At 43.8% G+C, this 16,881-nt stretch overlaps 1 protein-coding gene across 4 annotated transcripts in view; it reads left to right on the top strand.

Annotated features, from left to right (window-relative positions):
• The window catches only part of TFAP2B (transcription factor AP-2 beta), a 33,608-nt gene extending 22,230 nt beyond the window's left edge, over positions 1-11,378 (top strand). For 2 of the 4 annotated variants that reach the window (XM_034060352.1, XM_034060348.1), the window contains 2 exons: positions 2,225-2,366; positions 4,415-6,046. In XM_034060352.1, coding sequence (XP_033916243.1) covers positions 2,225-2,366; positions 4,415-4,715 — 443 coding nt within the window. In that variant the 3' untranslated portion in view covers positions 4,716-6,046. The other 2 variants (XM_034060350.1, XM_034060349.1) reach the window with 2 other exon arrangements.
• Positions 11,379-16,881: the final 5,503 nt, after the last annotated feature.

The raw sequence follows: 16,881 nt of genomic DNA, 5'->3' as shown, positions 1-16,881 counted from the left end.
GTGTGTGTAAGTGTATGTGTGCATATATGTGATGCTGCAGGGCAGCCCCATCCCTCACTATTATTAATTTCCAGCCTGTGCTCTCCAACTCCACATCTATTCCATCCTCCCGCTAATTCGCTCCTCCCGAGCTTATTTATGGTCACTACAGGACGCTCAATGAAGAAAAATAATACAGAATTTATTTATTTTAAAAGAAATAAGAGGAATATCAAAGTTGCAGAGTGCGGTTTATCTTAAGGTGTCTAGAACTGAGCAAAGAGCTGCTCCTGAGGAAGGAGAGAGGAGAGATGAGGTTGCACCTCATCTTAAATCAGCGAATATCATGTTGGATGTCGTCATGTTGCCTTGATTTACTGTTACGGTATTGAAAAGTAAAATTTAGAGACACTAATATGTTTAGGATATGTAAGTGTTTATGCTAACAGAAGCTGGACCGTCTCCAAAAAACATAACTGGAATAGTATGGATGCAATTATGAATTACATGTATCTGCATTACACATACACACCGAGAAGCGTTTAAATAATCCACTTATCTCTGCTGCATATAAGTATGCATAAACATTTGCGCTGGATAGTGACTTTTCGACTCTTTTGATGGAGTTTTGTGAGCGACAAAACGTTTCCTCATGCAGAGAGGGCTCGCAAAAAGTCTGGTACTGGTAGAAAGAAGCTCCCACATAAGGTTGTGCAAAGCTCAGGGTAGGGTATAAGGTCGAGCTGGAGGAGAGGTGAAGTATCTCGGGTGCGACAACCGGGATTAGTTCAGCTTCACCTTCTTCCCTGCCTGTGTGGAGATCGGTGCATTCTTCTGCCAGAAAAATCAGCTCCTTCCCGAAGCCGGCTTGAGGTTCAGAAACCTGTGCGGTTGTAGAATGATGAAAAAAATATGTTAAGTGTGTAGTAAGGTGCGCGGTCCCCTGATCTCCTTACAAATCAACAGTTTCTCTTGAGAGCTCCCTGCTTTTAGGAGAAGCTGGGCCTGATGGAGAATTATTTTCTTTTCTGACACTAGCCATGATCTAGCGTTGCTGTTATTGTATCCTGGAGAGCAGAACCGCCCCGGCCGGGGTCACGGCTAGGATGCCCAGGGGGCCCCCGGAGGGAGACGGGGGCTGGTGGTGGCTGTCGGGGTGCCCAACCTGTCATCAATGGGTCAGTGATGAGAGAGAAGCCTCGGGAAGCAGGAGATGACGTTGGAAAGCAATTCCCGACCGTTAAAAATAAGGTGGTCCTAGAGTTAGTAGACACACCTGGTTTGCGTGTTTGAAATCTTCCCCCACGGTCCCTCAGGCGGTTCTTTAGAGGGTTCAATGCTTATTCTAGAGGGGTTGAGCTATAATCTGGTGGAATCCCCCTAGAGTCTGAGGTTGTTCCCCCTTCCTCTTCTCCTCCTTCCTGCAGCTACTGTCTTCTTCTTGTGGCATGAAGTACATTAATAGTTGGATGACACGAAACTCTGGAGGCAAGAAACCGAAACCAGACAGGCAGGAAGTGACAGAATTAGAACTAGAGTAATTATTATTTTTCACAGAAAAAGGTGGCCATTGCTTTCTGTCTTTCGACCAGGCAGAGTTCCTGTTGTGGAATGGTCAGTTAAGAAGGGAGATTAATAGTTTCCATAGGGAGAAACACAGTTATCTCAATCATTTTAGAGACGTGGCAATGATGGTGATGATGGTGCAGTGCTCGTTTAAACAAGTTTGCATGTAATGTTCCACAATGAATTTACATTAATACTAACACTGTGTCCACAGCTGTAAAATTTTCGACAATGATATGCTGTATTGAATTAGGAATGGGTTCTCTGCTTTGAAGAAAAGTTTGGGTCCTTCTGTCCTTCGGGATTTAACTAATTTTCCCTCTCATTTTTTATTTCCCCCCCCCCCAGTTAATTTGAAAGTGCGTGTGTGTAGGGGTGAGAGGGGTGTGTGTAGGTTTGTGCGTGTGCTTTTCCCACAGTTCTGCACACTCAACTGCATGGGTACACACCACCACAATCGCACTGTAGCAAAGACAAATCTCATCAACTGAAAAATCTGGCCCATCGGCTTACTTCAGCCCCCAACACAGGGCTTGTGGAGGGAAAACATGTACCTGGCTCCTGTCCCCAAGGCACAAGGGGTGTTAGAGGTCTGAAGGGCTGGTCCCTCCCCGGGGAGTGGTGGGCAGGAGGCGGCTGTCATCGGTGCCTGAGCTAATGTACCGCTCCTTTCCTCCAGGTGAGGCCGTTCATTTAGCCCGGGATTTTGGGTACATCTGCGAAACGGAGTTCCCAGCCAAAGCTGTTTCTGAGTATTTGAACAGACAGCACACGGACCCCAGCGACCTCCACTCCAGGAAAAACATGCTACTTGCTACAAAGTGAGTGCGAGTTAACTATCCTCTTTCTGTCCCGCCTCTCCACCAAATCCTCCCTTCCTCCTTAAGCCCTTCCTCAAAGATGAAATCTGTTCTGAAAGCAGACAGATTTTACAATCCCTAAATAAGTTTCAGTCCCCAAATTACAGGGAGGAAAGATGCTTTCATGGTCCTGTGGGCAGGGTAGACCCTATAGCTCCTGCGCCCCTTTGCAGTGGGGTTTCTGCCAACACACCCTAGAGAAAGATATAGGTGACTATCCCCTGCTCCTGCTCATAATTTCCAAACCATCCCCAATTAAAAGATCTTTATGGAAAGGGGGCTGAAAATCTCTGTTTTGCTCCCTCAGTGTGTCTGTCTGTCCCTCCAGCTGCTCACACACACCTGTTTGCTACCAAAATGCAGTCTTTCATAACAACAATAAAAAAAAAGATGAAAAATATAAGGACTCCCCCACTATGTACTACTGCTGATCTTTGGTTTGATTTCCCCATTCCATGTCCCTCCCTTGAGTCTTTCTTGGTGGCAGTGCTGTATGTGATGATTTAGACTTGCCTGTGCCTCCAAGCCTACTTAACTGGGTGCTTCATAGTTTGCTCGAGTCCCCAGTGGTGGGTGCTATGTGTCTTCACACATCTTTGTCTACCCGGGAAAAAAAAAAGGGGGGGGGGGGGGGGGGGGGGAGGGAAGGAAAGAAAAAGAAAAAAGCCACACCAACCTAAACAATTCTCATTTATTTCATGCTTTGGACATGGCTTGCCTCTGATGACAGTGTAATTTAAAGAAATATATGGAGGGTTGAAAAATCATTTGCTCAAATTTGTCCAGATGTTTTTTAGACGTGATTGGAATTTGATTGCCCTTTTCCGCAGGGTCAGAAGATATTAATGTCCCAGAACTTTAATTGCTCGCAGACCCTGCTTTGCTCTTTGAAGATGTAAAATGTTGGACTCATTACTGTTTGCTCTCCAAATTCAAAGTTTCCTCTCTTGCACTTTCTTAATGGATAATACACATAGAAGCAGACCTTTATCTTTCCACACCCTCTGAAACCTTTAACCCACTGGGAATTCCAGAGAATTTCAGAGGATGAGAGCTGAAAGTACTTTTTAAGGGTTTCTTTATTCCTTTTTTTTTTTTTTTTTTTTTTTTTAAATTCTGGCCCTTTTTTCTCCAGTCCCTCGGTAGACACCTGTCTCAAAGAAATTATTCCTTGGGAACCCCACCAGCCCCCAGGGTTTCTGCGTTGCCTGGGCACCTGTTGACTTGAAGGCCTTTTGGACCAGAGCAATACAAAAGAAAGCATGTAGGTGGGAATTCATTAGAAAAATCAAATCTGATTTTTCAAAGGTACAGGCAAACAAACAAGAGCCAGATGTCAACTCCAATGTGTTAATTGGGGTGTCACCCCCCGGTTATAAAACTTGATGTGCTCGATTTTCTCCTCATGCAATGAATAAACCAGCACGGAGTCCCAGAGTCCTGGTCTCTTTTGACAATGTGGCCCAGCATAGGGAGGCTCTGAGGTGACTCTGTTTTAGACCTTTCCTGCACTGTGTCCCTGTGGTACGTAGCTCTCAGTGCACAGCTGTGCTTTCCTCCAGGAACAGCATTGGTGGGACTTGCCCAGCCTCCAGGAAGATCGTGGTTGGCAAACCCACTGCACAACTTTTTTTTTTGGTACTAATTATTTCTAAAGTCACCAAGAAAACTGCTTCAGAAGCACCCTCGAAGCAACACAGTGCTTCAGAAGCATTCTTGTGGCTGTCAGAGAGAATTCTGTCTCCAGACCTGGTATTGTCCTGCAGTTGCAGAAACCTTTCTCCTGAAGAGCATCATCCTGAGCAGGGAGATGCTGGCTCACCATGGCTGGTCCCTGAGCAGTCCTAGGGCAAAGGAAGGTGACAAAAATGACCTATCCTGGGTCTTGGCATCAGCTTTTGTCTGAACCTGCTCCTTCCTTAAACATTGGTTGTCTTGGAGAAGTGTGGGATGAGCCTAACCACCACTTTTTCTCTTTTCCTCTCTTTGTTTTCCTTTTTTCTGTACAGGCAACTTTGTAAAGAATTTACAGATCTCTTGGCCCAGGACAGGACGCCCATTGGAAACAGCCGGCCCACCCCTATATTGGAACCGGGCATTCAGAGCTGCTTGACTCACTTCAGCCTCATCACTCATGGCTTTGGGGCCCCCGCTATCTGTGCTGCCCTCACAGCCCTTCAAAACTACCTGACTGAAGCTCTCAAAGGCATGGACAAGATGTTCTTGAACAACAACACTGCTAACAGGCACACATCTGGCGAAGGACCAGGTAGTAAAACTGGAGACAAGGAAGAGAAACACAGAAAATGAGAGAAAGGGAGAGGAAAAAATAAAAAGAAAGAAAGAAAGGAAAAGAAAAAAGTCAAATAAAAAAAAGGAGAAAAGAGAGAGATAATCTTTTAAAATAAAAACGTCTTAATTTTAGCTTTAAAAATACTGGATTGGGCTTTGGAAGAATTCTATTAGGTAGGACAAAATAATAATAATAATAATTAATAATAATTAAAGAAAGACAATAATTTAAGATCAGAGGAGCACAAAGGCGCAAGACCAGTGGTTCAGAGTCTCTTGCCAGGAACATGTGAAGACAACCACCAGGATTTTTTCCCCACTTCTGTTCTTTTACAGTTTTTAAATAATGATCTGGGGGGAGGGAAGTATAATAATAATTAATAATAATAATAAAAGAAAGAAATGAATAACTTATTGGAAGAAATTGGAGAAACATTTTTGGTGTCAGTGCTTTGATTTCTTGAGCTGCACAGTCTGTCTTGCTATTACTCTTATATTATTCTTTCATCTTTTTTGTTGTTGTTGTTTTTCTGAACAACATCCTGTCTCCACCCTACGTAACATGTTCTTCCAGATCATTCCTTTCTGAGAAAACCCATAATTTCATTCCCCTCAACTCTTCCCATCTCATCTCACCGCCCTGGTTCTGTCTAGACTAGGAAAGGAGGGGAGGTGAGTTCACAGACCTCTCACGAAGCCATCCACCCCAGCCAGTTTGAGCTGCATAGATGGCAGCATCTTAATGTTAGATGTCATTAGATTGGACATTTCAAGTCATTGTAGCTTACTGGAATTATCTAACTCTATTTTTCAAGAACTTTTTTCTTTTTCCTGGTCTAGACAGACTCTCTGTTTAGATTGCCAGTGTTTACAGGTGTGTATGGGTGCGTGTGTACCTACCTATGTGTGTGCATGTGCATATGTATATGCACACACATAACTTGTTAGGGATGCGTGTGTATCCTGTGTATGTTTGTATATATATGTATATATATCGATATATACATATATATCATATGTGTGTATAGCCACACATATTCATGCATGCAAACATACCTTTGTAATTTAGTACTTGCCTATGATGGTCAAATGCTTTGTCTATAATGGGTTGCAGAATTTGAAATTAAGGTCAGCTCTATCTGATTTCTTAATTTTCTGAGATCTCCTCTTTTTCTCTAGGGAGTTTTATATTCCTAACTATGCCAATGTTTCAGTCCTTATTTTCCTTCAGTACTGTGTGTGAGAGATATCTTCCACCTGTTTTTAAAAAACTGTTAACAACAACAAAAAAATGAGTGATATGAGTATGTAATTCTTTCTCAGGTGTATGCACTATTTTATTTTCTTCTGTTTCCTAAAGCTTTGCCCGCTTGGCTTATGAGCTTCTTCAAAGAGGACTAGAGATCCCTACACAATATATCAGGTACAGAGAAAAAAAAATACACAATTCTGATATTCTGATACTTTTCTTTCTTTTTTATTTTTTTCTTTTCAAATCAAAGCCAGTTGTTTCTGATTCTGTAGGTGCACTTCTTTAAAGAAGCTCAAAGGGAATAATTTGAATGAGATAAAAATATAGGTTGAAATCAAGGTGTAATATCACAAAGAAAATAAGAGTTGTGTCAAATGTTACCACACTTGCTTGGCATTCGGGTTTTGCACCCAGGGAGGAAAGGGTTGCCATGTGAGCTGGCTCCTCGTGATGGGAGCGGGGAGGGCTTGCCAGGGAATATCCTGGTTTCCAAGCTCAGTCTGAGAAAATCTGTTTCTCTTAGAAAGCTTTAAAAAAAAAATAGTCTTGTGACTCTTGCTTTAGAACAAGTTGGTGTGGTAGGGGGGAAAAAACTTCTTACTGACAATGTTTTTCTTGGTGGTTTGGTGTCTGACAGGATGTCTTATGCATATGATTGGGGTGGGTAGAGGGGCAGTCTGATTTCTTTCCCTTTTTTTTTTTTAACATACGTTTCCTTGTCTCCTATGGTAAAAAATGATGCTGAAGTGTAAGGATCTGAATTTCTGTTTGGATTCCACCACACTGGGTAATTGCATATGTGTTTCTCAGTGGGGTAGGGTTTGCGCACTAACACATCTTTTGGCTCATGTCAGAACAGTTAGTAGGTGTGGGTAAATTTCCTGGAGTTTCTGTCAAAATTCCAGTGGGCTCAGGCCTCCTCCTAGGATCCCTGTTAAAGCTGTAGGAATCAATCCCACCAGCCCAAGCAGGCACACCTGAACTCAAAACAAGGTGAACAGAGAAACAAAAGGGAAGCTTTAGCCTTGTTTTAGTTTCTAGATACCTTCCAAAGTGGATGGTGGGCGACAAATAATTCAGCAATACTTTCAACATCCCCCAACAATATTTTCTTAAAACAAAAAGGCAAATGAGCCTTTTGATTGACACTCTCAGTATCCTTAGCTACCTGAGAAATGGCTACAGCTGAGGGCCTGCTCTGCTTTTCAAATCTTTGTGCAGCAAGCGAAGGTCTCTTGGCTCTTGTTCCCTCCCTGAGAGCTGGACACACATGTGGCAATAGAAATCCAGGAATCCTCCAGGCTCCAAGAGCACTAACCCTTCTGGAGCTGCTCCTCCTTCATGTACCTTTTGTTCTTCTGGGGCAGAGTGCTGTGGGGAATCTCATGTGACAAAAGGGGGAAACTGAGGCAGACAGCCTTCTCCATGGGCTGCTGGGATGAGTTGGAGGTAGTCTTCAAACCTAGCAGGTCCATGACAGTGGGTTTCACATCTGGCATGTCCCTGCGGTTGTCACTGGGTAAAGTGTAGATCCCTGAGTGATATAGATCTCATGGATCCCACGCAGGTAGTTTGGGGATGCCCAGACTGAAAAGCTGCTCCCAGGCAGCCTCTGGTCCTCCAAAGCCTACCCGTTGCTAATCACATACAGTTTCAGCAGGATCCTGGGGAAGGACAATCCAAGCTGCCGTGCACAGAATGCCTGAGCAGGGATGTGCTGGAAAGGAAAGGGGTATATGCATGTGTGTGTATCTGGGGAGAAATCAATGGCACCACCTGAAAGCACATCTCCCGTCTCTACCCAACTGGAATATTCTGTTTACTGAAACAGAGCATAAAGCGTTGAACGTTGTTTTGCCTTCCCTCTGCAGAAACCTTTGTGAGGAGCACATGGGTCCAGCCACCCCAGTGGGGTGTCTGGGGTTGAGGAGACCTCAGGTTAGCTCTCAGCCTTCTGCCTCCCCAGCTGTACATGCAGGGACCTGGGGACCTGCTCCTTCTCAACCCAGATCTTCCAGCTGAAAACTTTAGCAGTGAGGTTGAGAATGGTCCTTCATTATCTTTTGTGTGGATGTTGGGGATTCTCCTTTTAACTGCAGAAGACAGTATCCCACCACCACTGTGGGTTAATGAGGAGAGGGACCCACTTGCAGCTTCCTGGGGAAAGACCTGCACATGCATGTGTGAGGTCCTGATAACGCTACTGAAATCTACCTTAGGCACAGGTTGGTCACCTGCACTATGACCTAAACTTTGAGAAGGCTAAGGGAAGAGTTTCACTTGACTCCTGGCAACTTTGTGCCTTCTACCACCATTCCAAATGCCAGGCTGTGCTTTGCTCAGGTGAAATAAAGCCAAATGTAAAATCTCCATCGATTTCAGTGGGATATCCATGACTTGTCCTTTAGAGTATGCAGAAAAAACCCACAAAGTTTCTGATTTAAATGCAAACAGGAAGAAAACATGGCATAGGAGTGTATCCATCTCTGTTCTTCCCTCTAGTCTAGTGCTGGTCCCTGAGGGAATTGCCCATTGCTCAGTGGCTCCTACCACTTTGAGGGGACTGAGGTCTCTACAAAACAAAACTCAGCCTCCCACTGGAAAGCATTTTCCTGCTCCCCTCTACTTTCCCAGCCTGACTACTTGTCAGGCTGGGCACCTCAGACATTTATCTGGTAACTGAGTTATTAAAAGGTTTGGTTTCCTTGGGATCATAAATCAATAAACAGGAGGATTAACACGGCAGCTTTGCTTTTTAACTCAAGGGAAAAGTTTGAGGAGAGACCGTGAAAAGTTTGTTTTCAAACCAAACAGGTGGGTTACTGTAAATTTTATTTCATTCTTGGTATTTTATTTTTTTTTAATAACAATTCTCTGTTTTCTGTTGGAAAAGTCTTTGTTTTCGTACGCTCCCTGACTTTTTTTTATTCCCCTGGTTGGTATTCACACAAGAAGTGAAGGAAACAAGAAGCCAATTTTATGGGAATCCTTTTACAACCCGATAATTTCTTTAAGATCGGGTTGTGTCTTGTCCCACCTAATAGAAATTCTCTGTGAGAAGCTGTTTTAAGTCCCTTTGCATCCCAGACCAACCTCTCCCAAAAATCCCTAAATTTGCATTTGGGATTGGAAGGGAGGGGGAGAAAGATGGTTTTAAGACCTTTAGCTATGCTCAAAGGGCTTATTGACTTCCCCTGCTCATCCCTTTCTGACCAGTTTATCACGCAGACTTATTTGGCTCTGTTTTAACATGTTTCTTGGAAATTTGGTACTCATTTCAGCTGCCACAAGCATTGCCAGATTGATCCGGCCAAACTCCTGCTCCCCTCCGGCTTCCCTGTGTGTGAGAGGCTGTAAGCTTTTTACAAATAGTATATTTTCTTATACAAAGGGAAAAAGTAAAAGCATATATCCCCAAACACACTGGCAAATGCCTGAACGTTTTGAGAGAGATGAAACATTGTGTGCTAGCAAGAAATAAAGGAAAAAAACCCCAAACAAATGCAAAGCTTTGAAAAGAGAGTGAGAAACTGGAAAGATAAAAGAAAAAACTAATAATTCTCCTTTTATGCCCCCAATGATCCCTTTCACCTCCTCTTCTTGAAAAATCTGACCCTGCAGTGAGAAATATCAGTTTATCGACTCTTCCTGAGAAGAAATGTGGAGAGGCATTCAGTATTGAGTTTGTATATATTTATTTATGTTTAATTTAATGGGAATGTGTAAATATGGCGAGCAAGTAGTTTTTGGGTTATTTATCTGTGAATCTATACCTCTGTGAATGGGTGGGGGAATTTAAAACAACAAGTAAAATAAATAATTAAAAAAAAACAAACAAAAAAGAAAAAAACAAAACCAACAAAAAAAATTATCCCGCTTGACTAGATAGTATCCTATCTGAATCTTTTCTGTTCTTTATAGACAAGCTGTTATGGTAATGGGTAGAAATTGGTTTCTTGTCCAGTGATGACCTGATTTATATAAATAATAAGAATAAGAATAAAAGAAAAAGAGATTGTTGTGTTTTGTTGTATTTTCCTCTTCAGTTTTTTTGAATGTTGGTGCTGCTTTGATTCTGCAGACGGATTTACTTATAACACCAAGAAGTCTTTATTTTCCCAATCTAGGCTTTGGGGAAATTCAGGACATGTCTCTACATTAAAAAAAAAAAGGACAAAAAAAAAGACAATAAATATTGCTTCTCAGAAATGTGGGTATTTTATTTCTGTCTGACTCAAAAGTGTCCATACTTTTACCACTCTTACCTCTTCATTCTAAGCAGACCTACAATAAACCTCATGTCATGTTAATGTGAACTTTTGCTTCATTTTGCTTTTACCAGCTGAATTAGGACTAAATCTTTTTCTTTTCAAAATATTAGCCATTAAAAGAACATTTTCTGTAAGATTTCAATATCAGGAAACTCTCTCCCTCTTCCTCTTCCCCCTCCTGTGTTACTGTACTTTTAATTTATGTATACGTGGATGTGTGTACATACATATATATACTCTTATATACTCTTATGTACGGATTGGGAGTGATGCTCATATTCACAATGCAGGATTATTTTCTACCTTAGTTCTACAGCTGCAATATCAGCAATTAGCAAAAAGAAATATTCAACCCCAAACACCTTCTTCTTCCAACTCCCTTGCTCTCCCCTTCCCCTCCATTCCCAGATCAGTTTTGTAATGGATGCTCCCGAAGAAGAGGTGCTTCTTCGGGATCCGAATCCCCAGAGCTGACCTGGAGCCATTCCAGAGTGACTCGGGATTTATCCTGCGGTTGGATGTAGGAAGAGGGGGGCAGATTAGTGCCTCAGGATTTATACTGTCAGTGTTCTCATATATATTTTATGTCTAATATGCTACATATTACTATGTATAACAGATACTAGATTATACATAAGATTTACTATATAATTTAAATAGCATATAATATACATTATATTATATATTATTATATACAATATTTTCCTTATAATTTATATACTTATATATTTACCTGTAAATTGGAGGCTGGAAAGGACTGTCAATTTAACCCTCGGCACAGTCACCCTGAAAACAGACACCCACGTGTGGTGCTCAAACTGAGAGCCCTGAGGGTGGAAACCAGTTTAAAGAGTCGCTTTTACTGCCGTGAACCATTTGAGTGAAATACCCGCTCTGGAGACTTGTCTGGGTAGGGTTTTATCTCTCAGTTTTTAAGGAGAACGGTGGTTTAAGAGGGCAGGGGAAGAGATGCAGGACCGAAAACAGGCGGTGAATCGTTTTTTACAACTTAATATTTCTCTCGGAGGGGGTGGGGACATAACAAAATAGAAAATCATCCCCACCTCCACTTCCCAAACTACCTCCCTTCTCCCTCTCCTTCCAGCTTGGACTACGGGAGCCGGCTCAGCTGATCGCTCAAGGTGTCCAAAATAAATCATAATAATAATGATAATAAAAACCAAAACACTGCATATGACGACCCCAAAGTCTGGTTTATGGGGAAGGTTCGTGGCTTGGCTGTCTCTGCTTCAGCCAGGCTTGGACTCAGCCGTGACCTACTTTTTCCTTGTGGTGTGATGGCAAAACCGCCTGGAGCAAGTTTGGGGGGTCCGGGATGGAGGAAGCGGGGGGGGGGGGGCGGGGGGCGGGGAGAGGGGGATGGTGGGAGCCAGCAGTGCCCGGAGTCCGAGCAGGGGAAAACCGAGGTGGGGGAACAGCGGAGCTTCGAGCAAAGGAGAAAAGGGAATTCCATCCATCCCCACACTCTAGCCGCTTCCCCTTTCCTCCTTTGTACCGTGGCTTTGCAGTGAGCGAAGTGGGGACCCCAAAGCCGCGGGCGGGTGTGGGGTTCGGAATGCCCTCGAGCGGGGGAGCGCTGGGAGCACCAGCGACACTGAAGCGGATTTCCAAAAGGGAGGCTGCATGGCAGGCTGTTTCAGTTTGTTTTGTTTCCTTCGGTTTTAATCACACTGACTCTAGGAATTTTAGTAGAGCATGTGTTTTGCATGAAACCTTCCAAAACAGCTCTCCCAGTTCCCAGCGGACTCTGCGAGGGTTTTGGGGGGCACGAGGTGGGGGTCAGGAAGGTTCTCTGTTGTCCGAGATCTGTGCAACACTTATGTATAAAGGGGATTAAAAAAACCGTCCTAACAAACCAAACACTAGGGAAAGCTCCTGTAGCACCCGCTGGTGGAACTCGAGATATCCCTTTAAAGTAGCACCTGACGAGAAGAGGAAGGGCTCCCCCCAAGTTTCCTAGGCTCCAGGCGACAGTGTCAGGGTTGCACGTTCAGAGCACATATGAGTGTATATTTAGAATAGAGAGCAGGTAGCTGCACGAGAGGCTGTCTGAGTGCCCTGCCCTTTTCCCCTCCCTCCACCCAGCGGGGCTGGAACCGAGGGTCCGGGCAGAAGATACACTCCTGCACTTCATTACTCCACGGAGGTCCTCCCTTCTTTCCTCTCTTCTTCCTTCCTTTCTCTCTTCTCTGTTTTCTCGTTTGTCTCTCCTGGTCCTTCTCTCTTAGCTTATTCCTCAGCTACGGTTAAATATAGACGAATAGCAGCTGTCACCAGCTCATCAGAACTTACCTACCCCACTAGTCCGATGTTAGAATCTGCTCTCCCAGTCACGACCAGCAGGGACTTTCTCTCCTGCCTTGTCCCATCCTCTTTTTAAAACTCTGGATAGTTCAGGTTTCCATTATAAAACTTCACCGTGATTTATAGAGTCATAAACATCATTTTTGTCTTTCATCCCTTTGGGGTGAACTCAATTTTTTCCTTTCTTGGTTTTGCTTCCCCCCTCTCCTTTTCCCTCCCCACCTGCATGGTATGGCGCACATTTATATGAGACCTCATAAATAACATCTGGCGTCCCTATGATGGAACTAGTCAAATGTCTTAAATAATCCACAGTACCAATATATTCGTCACTGGATTCCTTTGTTTGGTCTGTCTCTCTCGTAAACAGGCATCCACACACATTTTTCCCTGTAGATGGACGTGTGTCTGTGTGGGCACAGCTGTACCAGGATGTTGTGTTACATCTCGTGTCACAACCGTGTGTAGCTTCACCTACGCGTACAGAGTCAGTCCCATTCACGCACCAGTACTGACTTTTAGGAGTGAAGGGGGAAAATAAATGCTTCTCTTTTTTCTCTTCGGAATCAAACCCTTGAAATAGACTCCAGCCGGTGCAAAGGGCCTGTCCGGGGCAGCCAGGGAAGGGCTGCCCCTATTTCCCTTCCAGCAAGTCACCCTTCTGCATCTGAATGCTCTTTGAGAGGAAGGGGAGGAGGAATAAGAAGGAAATCTCTGGAAATTTAGGAGTTAAGAGCGTCTCTATGGTCTGTCTTAACTATAACGACAGAAAAAAACGAATAAAATCTCACGCAATTACAAAATCACCACAATTACTTTGGAGCTTCCTCTAAACAACACTAAATGAAAGGGGTGTGTGTGTTTGCGTGTGTATTTCTCACCCGAATTTGCAGTGACAATAACCCTTTTACTCCACCTCTGCCCCAGGTCTGCTCGGGAGGGGGCAAAAGAACTCCCTGCTCCCTCCTCAACACTCCCCCCCCCCCCCCAAAAAAAAAAGAAAAAAAGAAAAAAAGAAAAAAAGGGGTGGATGGGTGGGAAAGGGAGGATTTAATAGATGGCAATTGGGAAGCAATGCGGTGCCGGGCATTATTAATACTCTTAAATAAAAAGCGGTGTGAGCGGCATCGCTGTCATCTTTTAAGAACACGCTACGAGGATGCTGCCCTCAGGTCGAGAGGAACATCTCCTTTAGAGCAGAAAACGCTTGATTCTTTCCAGGTGACAAACCGGTCCTTGTTGAGATTTACAAAGCATTCGGTACAATTGCAATTGTAGGGATTTTTTTTTTTTTTCTCACTAGCTTAAAAAGCTGAAGTAGGAGAAATGCGTGTGGACTTTTCTCCTCCTTGTAAAAATCCATCAAGGTATCAGGGGGAGAAGTTTAGCCTCCTGAAACCAGAGCTAACAACAGTTCATCTTGGTGCACGCAGCATCACCTGACAGCCTTTGGTCCTACAGAATTCCCGGTGATTTAAGGTAAAGCTGCCTGCAGCGCTTGCCTAAAACTGTGAGCAGTGATCGGGGTGAGAGAAAACCCCGATCTCCTATATACTCTGCTTTATTTCAGTACAGAGCATATCTTGTTCTGAATGGGAAAAAGGGAGCCTGTTTCCAGTTCTGTATAGAAAAATCACAGTATAATAACTGGCAACAATGGGAAGGGTGTGAAAAAAATCTCAATTTTTCGGAAAAATGCTTTTCACGGAAATAGGCTGATTTGAAAAAAGTCTATTTAAAATTGGTGTCACTCAAGCAGGAAGGAAAGAGTTGAAATATTTTAAAACGAAAAGTTCTGGATTTAATATGAACAGGCGGCGGTGAATGGGGGAGATGATTTTGTTTGATGAGTTAAGCTTTTACCCTGCCCCAGAGAGCCGCTGTTCATCCTCACACTCACTAAACACTCTTCAGAGAGCTGAGTGAAGAAGGAGGCTGAGAAAGTGAAGGAGATTATGGCTAAAAGCCCTCCAGTCTTGCTGTGGTGGAGCCTTGCTGGAGGTTTTTCCTGCCCAGCAGCTGCCGGGGGAGGCCGGGGCGGAGCAGGGACCTCCTTCTTCCTCCTCACGCTTCAAAGGTTTCTTTAAACTTTAACTTAGGAGTGACATGAGGAGAGCGAAATAAGTGAGCCGCGACCTTTTAAAAAATATAAAGTATTATTTTACACCCACTCCTCCCGCCCCGTGCTCTGGCTTGGGAAGTCGGCGCTTGCTTGGAAAGTTGGAAATAATAATAAATAATAATTAAAAACCCCAACAAACAAACAAAAAACCCACCAAACCAAACCACCAACACCCTCCACCCACCTCACCTCACAAGTTGGTTACAGAGAGCTTCCCTTCTGGACAAAAGGCAATAATTATAGTGGGTTTCTCGCCAGTGCAATACCCCCCACTCCTAAACCCCACCCTGGGCTAAGGGTTTGCAGCTCTGGAGGATGGCTGTGAAAAGCCAAGCAGGGCTTTTCCCCCAGCCTCTGGCTGCAGAAATCTTGCGTGTGTGTGTTTACATACACGTACTTTTGCTACTGACCTGCGGGAAATATTTTACAGCTACTTATCTCTCCCGGTGCAGCAAATGAAGGCTACAGGACTATTTTCTGCTTGCTGCATGGCTTTCTCCATCTCTCTTGATGTGCCGTTACCCCATCCCGAGCAGGCAGCCTTTCACAGGCTCTTTTATTTGCCAAAAGCACCCGACACAGGACTCGGGGAGAGTCTTTTTACAGCCTGGACTACAACCCCTGCCAGGAGGGATGGCCCCTGCTCAGACCCTTGTTCGGACAAGGCAAGAATAGACAGCTGATACCGGAGGGCAGAACAGTTGGGTTAACCCCAGGGTCAAGGTAATCCCCTACTCAAGCTGCGAAAGGAGAGGAAGAAAGAGAGAGAGAGGGAGACGGAGAGGAGAGAGTAAGACCTGGAAGGGAACTCATCCTCCCCTCAGCCTCATACCCAGTCCCTTTAGCCCTCCACTCTCTCTTCATGCCAGAGGGGTCGGCACGGCCCCAAACCCACTCCTTCCCCTCTCCGACAGGAGGGTGTGTGTGAAGACCTTGCTCTGCTCGCTTTGCTTCCCAACCTCCCCTTTCCAACATCCTGCCAGGCAATAGGCTGTAAAACAGTTATCCAGCCCAACACACAGACAAGTGCCGTTTGAGAGTAATTTCTGCCCCGAGCGTTTGGCCGGGGGCAAAGCAAGCGTGCTCTCTAACTGATCAACCTGGATATTTCATTATTCATTAATTTACTGTTTAACCAAATCCCACTCATTATCAGAGGCAACGCTTGGCAGAGCCCAGCGAACAGTAGCAGTTGGTGTCAGGCGTGGAGAATTGGCCCATTTGATCCTGGGCTGTTTTATTATTCAGCACCACTGACTGAGAAAAAGGTCCATGAATAATAAAAAGCCAAAGCGTGTTTGAACTGAGAAGCATGACACAGCCTTACAAAACAGCAGTTAGGAAATTAAAGGCAAGGTGGCCCAGGCTTTGCATTTTTTATTCTCACTGTGGGCACAGGCATTGGGAACCCACATTTTTGTTGCTCCTGTATTTATTGTTGGCATTATTACTATTTTCCCACAAGCCATTAAAGACGTGTAAACCCAAAATCTTAATTGTAATATTTTTATTGCAAAGTTTCTTTTTGTTTTATCCTGATTATTATTTCAGTTTTGATAATGATACATTTGTCCTGCTTGCTTTTTCTTCATCCCTTTACTCCGTAGGAAATAAGCCTTTACAGACATCAGACCTGGATCTTTTTGGATGTAAATCCACAAAAGAACTGCCAAGAGAAGGTTAACTGAGCACTGGGATGCAAATGTTGCTTCAGGAACTCTGCTGAGATCCTGAAAGACCCTAAGGCCTGGGACTGGTCCATCAGGATCAAGTATCCAGAAAACTACTATGCTGAAGGCATTTTTTGTCTTTTGACACCAGCTTCATCTCAAGACACCAACTGATCACCCACCAGCTGAAAAGAATACACCTCTTATACAAGTGTTAGTAAAAAATGATGTGATAGTAATCCTTATTGTCATCATTGTAATGCTTTTGTAAACCTAGATTTTTGCTTTTTTGGCCCTCATCTTTTCCTTACACATGACAGAAACTCATGTGTTATTTCAGTTATTTAGGATCAAATTTTATTTTCCCAAATTATTTGATTTTTGTAGAATACAAAAGATTGTCCTATGGAGCAGTCACATTCAGCCTGTCTTTTTTCTTAAAAAAAACCATTTTCTTCTCTAAAGTGGTTAAAATATGGCATCTGAACAAGGTCTCCAACTTACAAAAGTCATCCAAGAACAGTGGAGAAAAATAACTGTAGCT

This window comes from Melopsittacus undulatus, chromosome 3 (assembly GCF_012275295.1).
Source record: "Melopsittacus undulatus isolate bMelUnd1 chromosome 3, bMelUnd1.mat.Z, whole genome shotgun sequence".
NCBI lineage: Eukaryota > Metazoa > Chordata > Aves > Psittaciformes > Psittaculidae > Melopsittacus > Melopsittacus undulatus.
The sequence above is the reverse complement of the archived record's forward strand: the minus strand, read 5'-3'. Positions and strand labels throughout refer to the sequence as shown.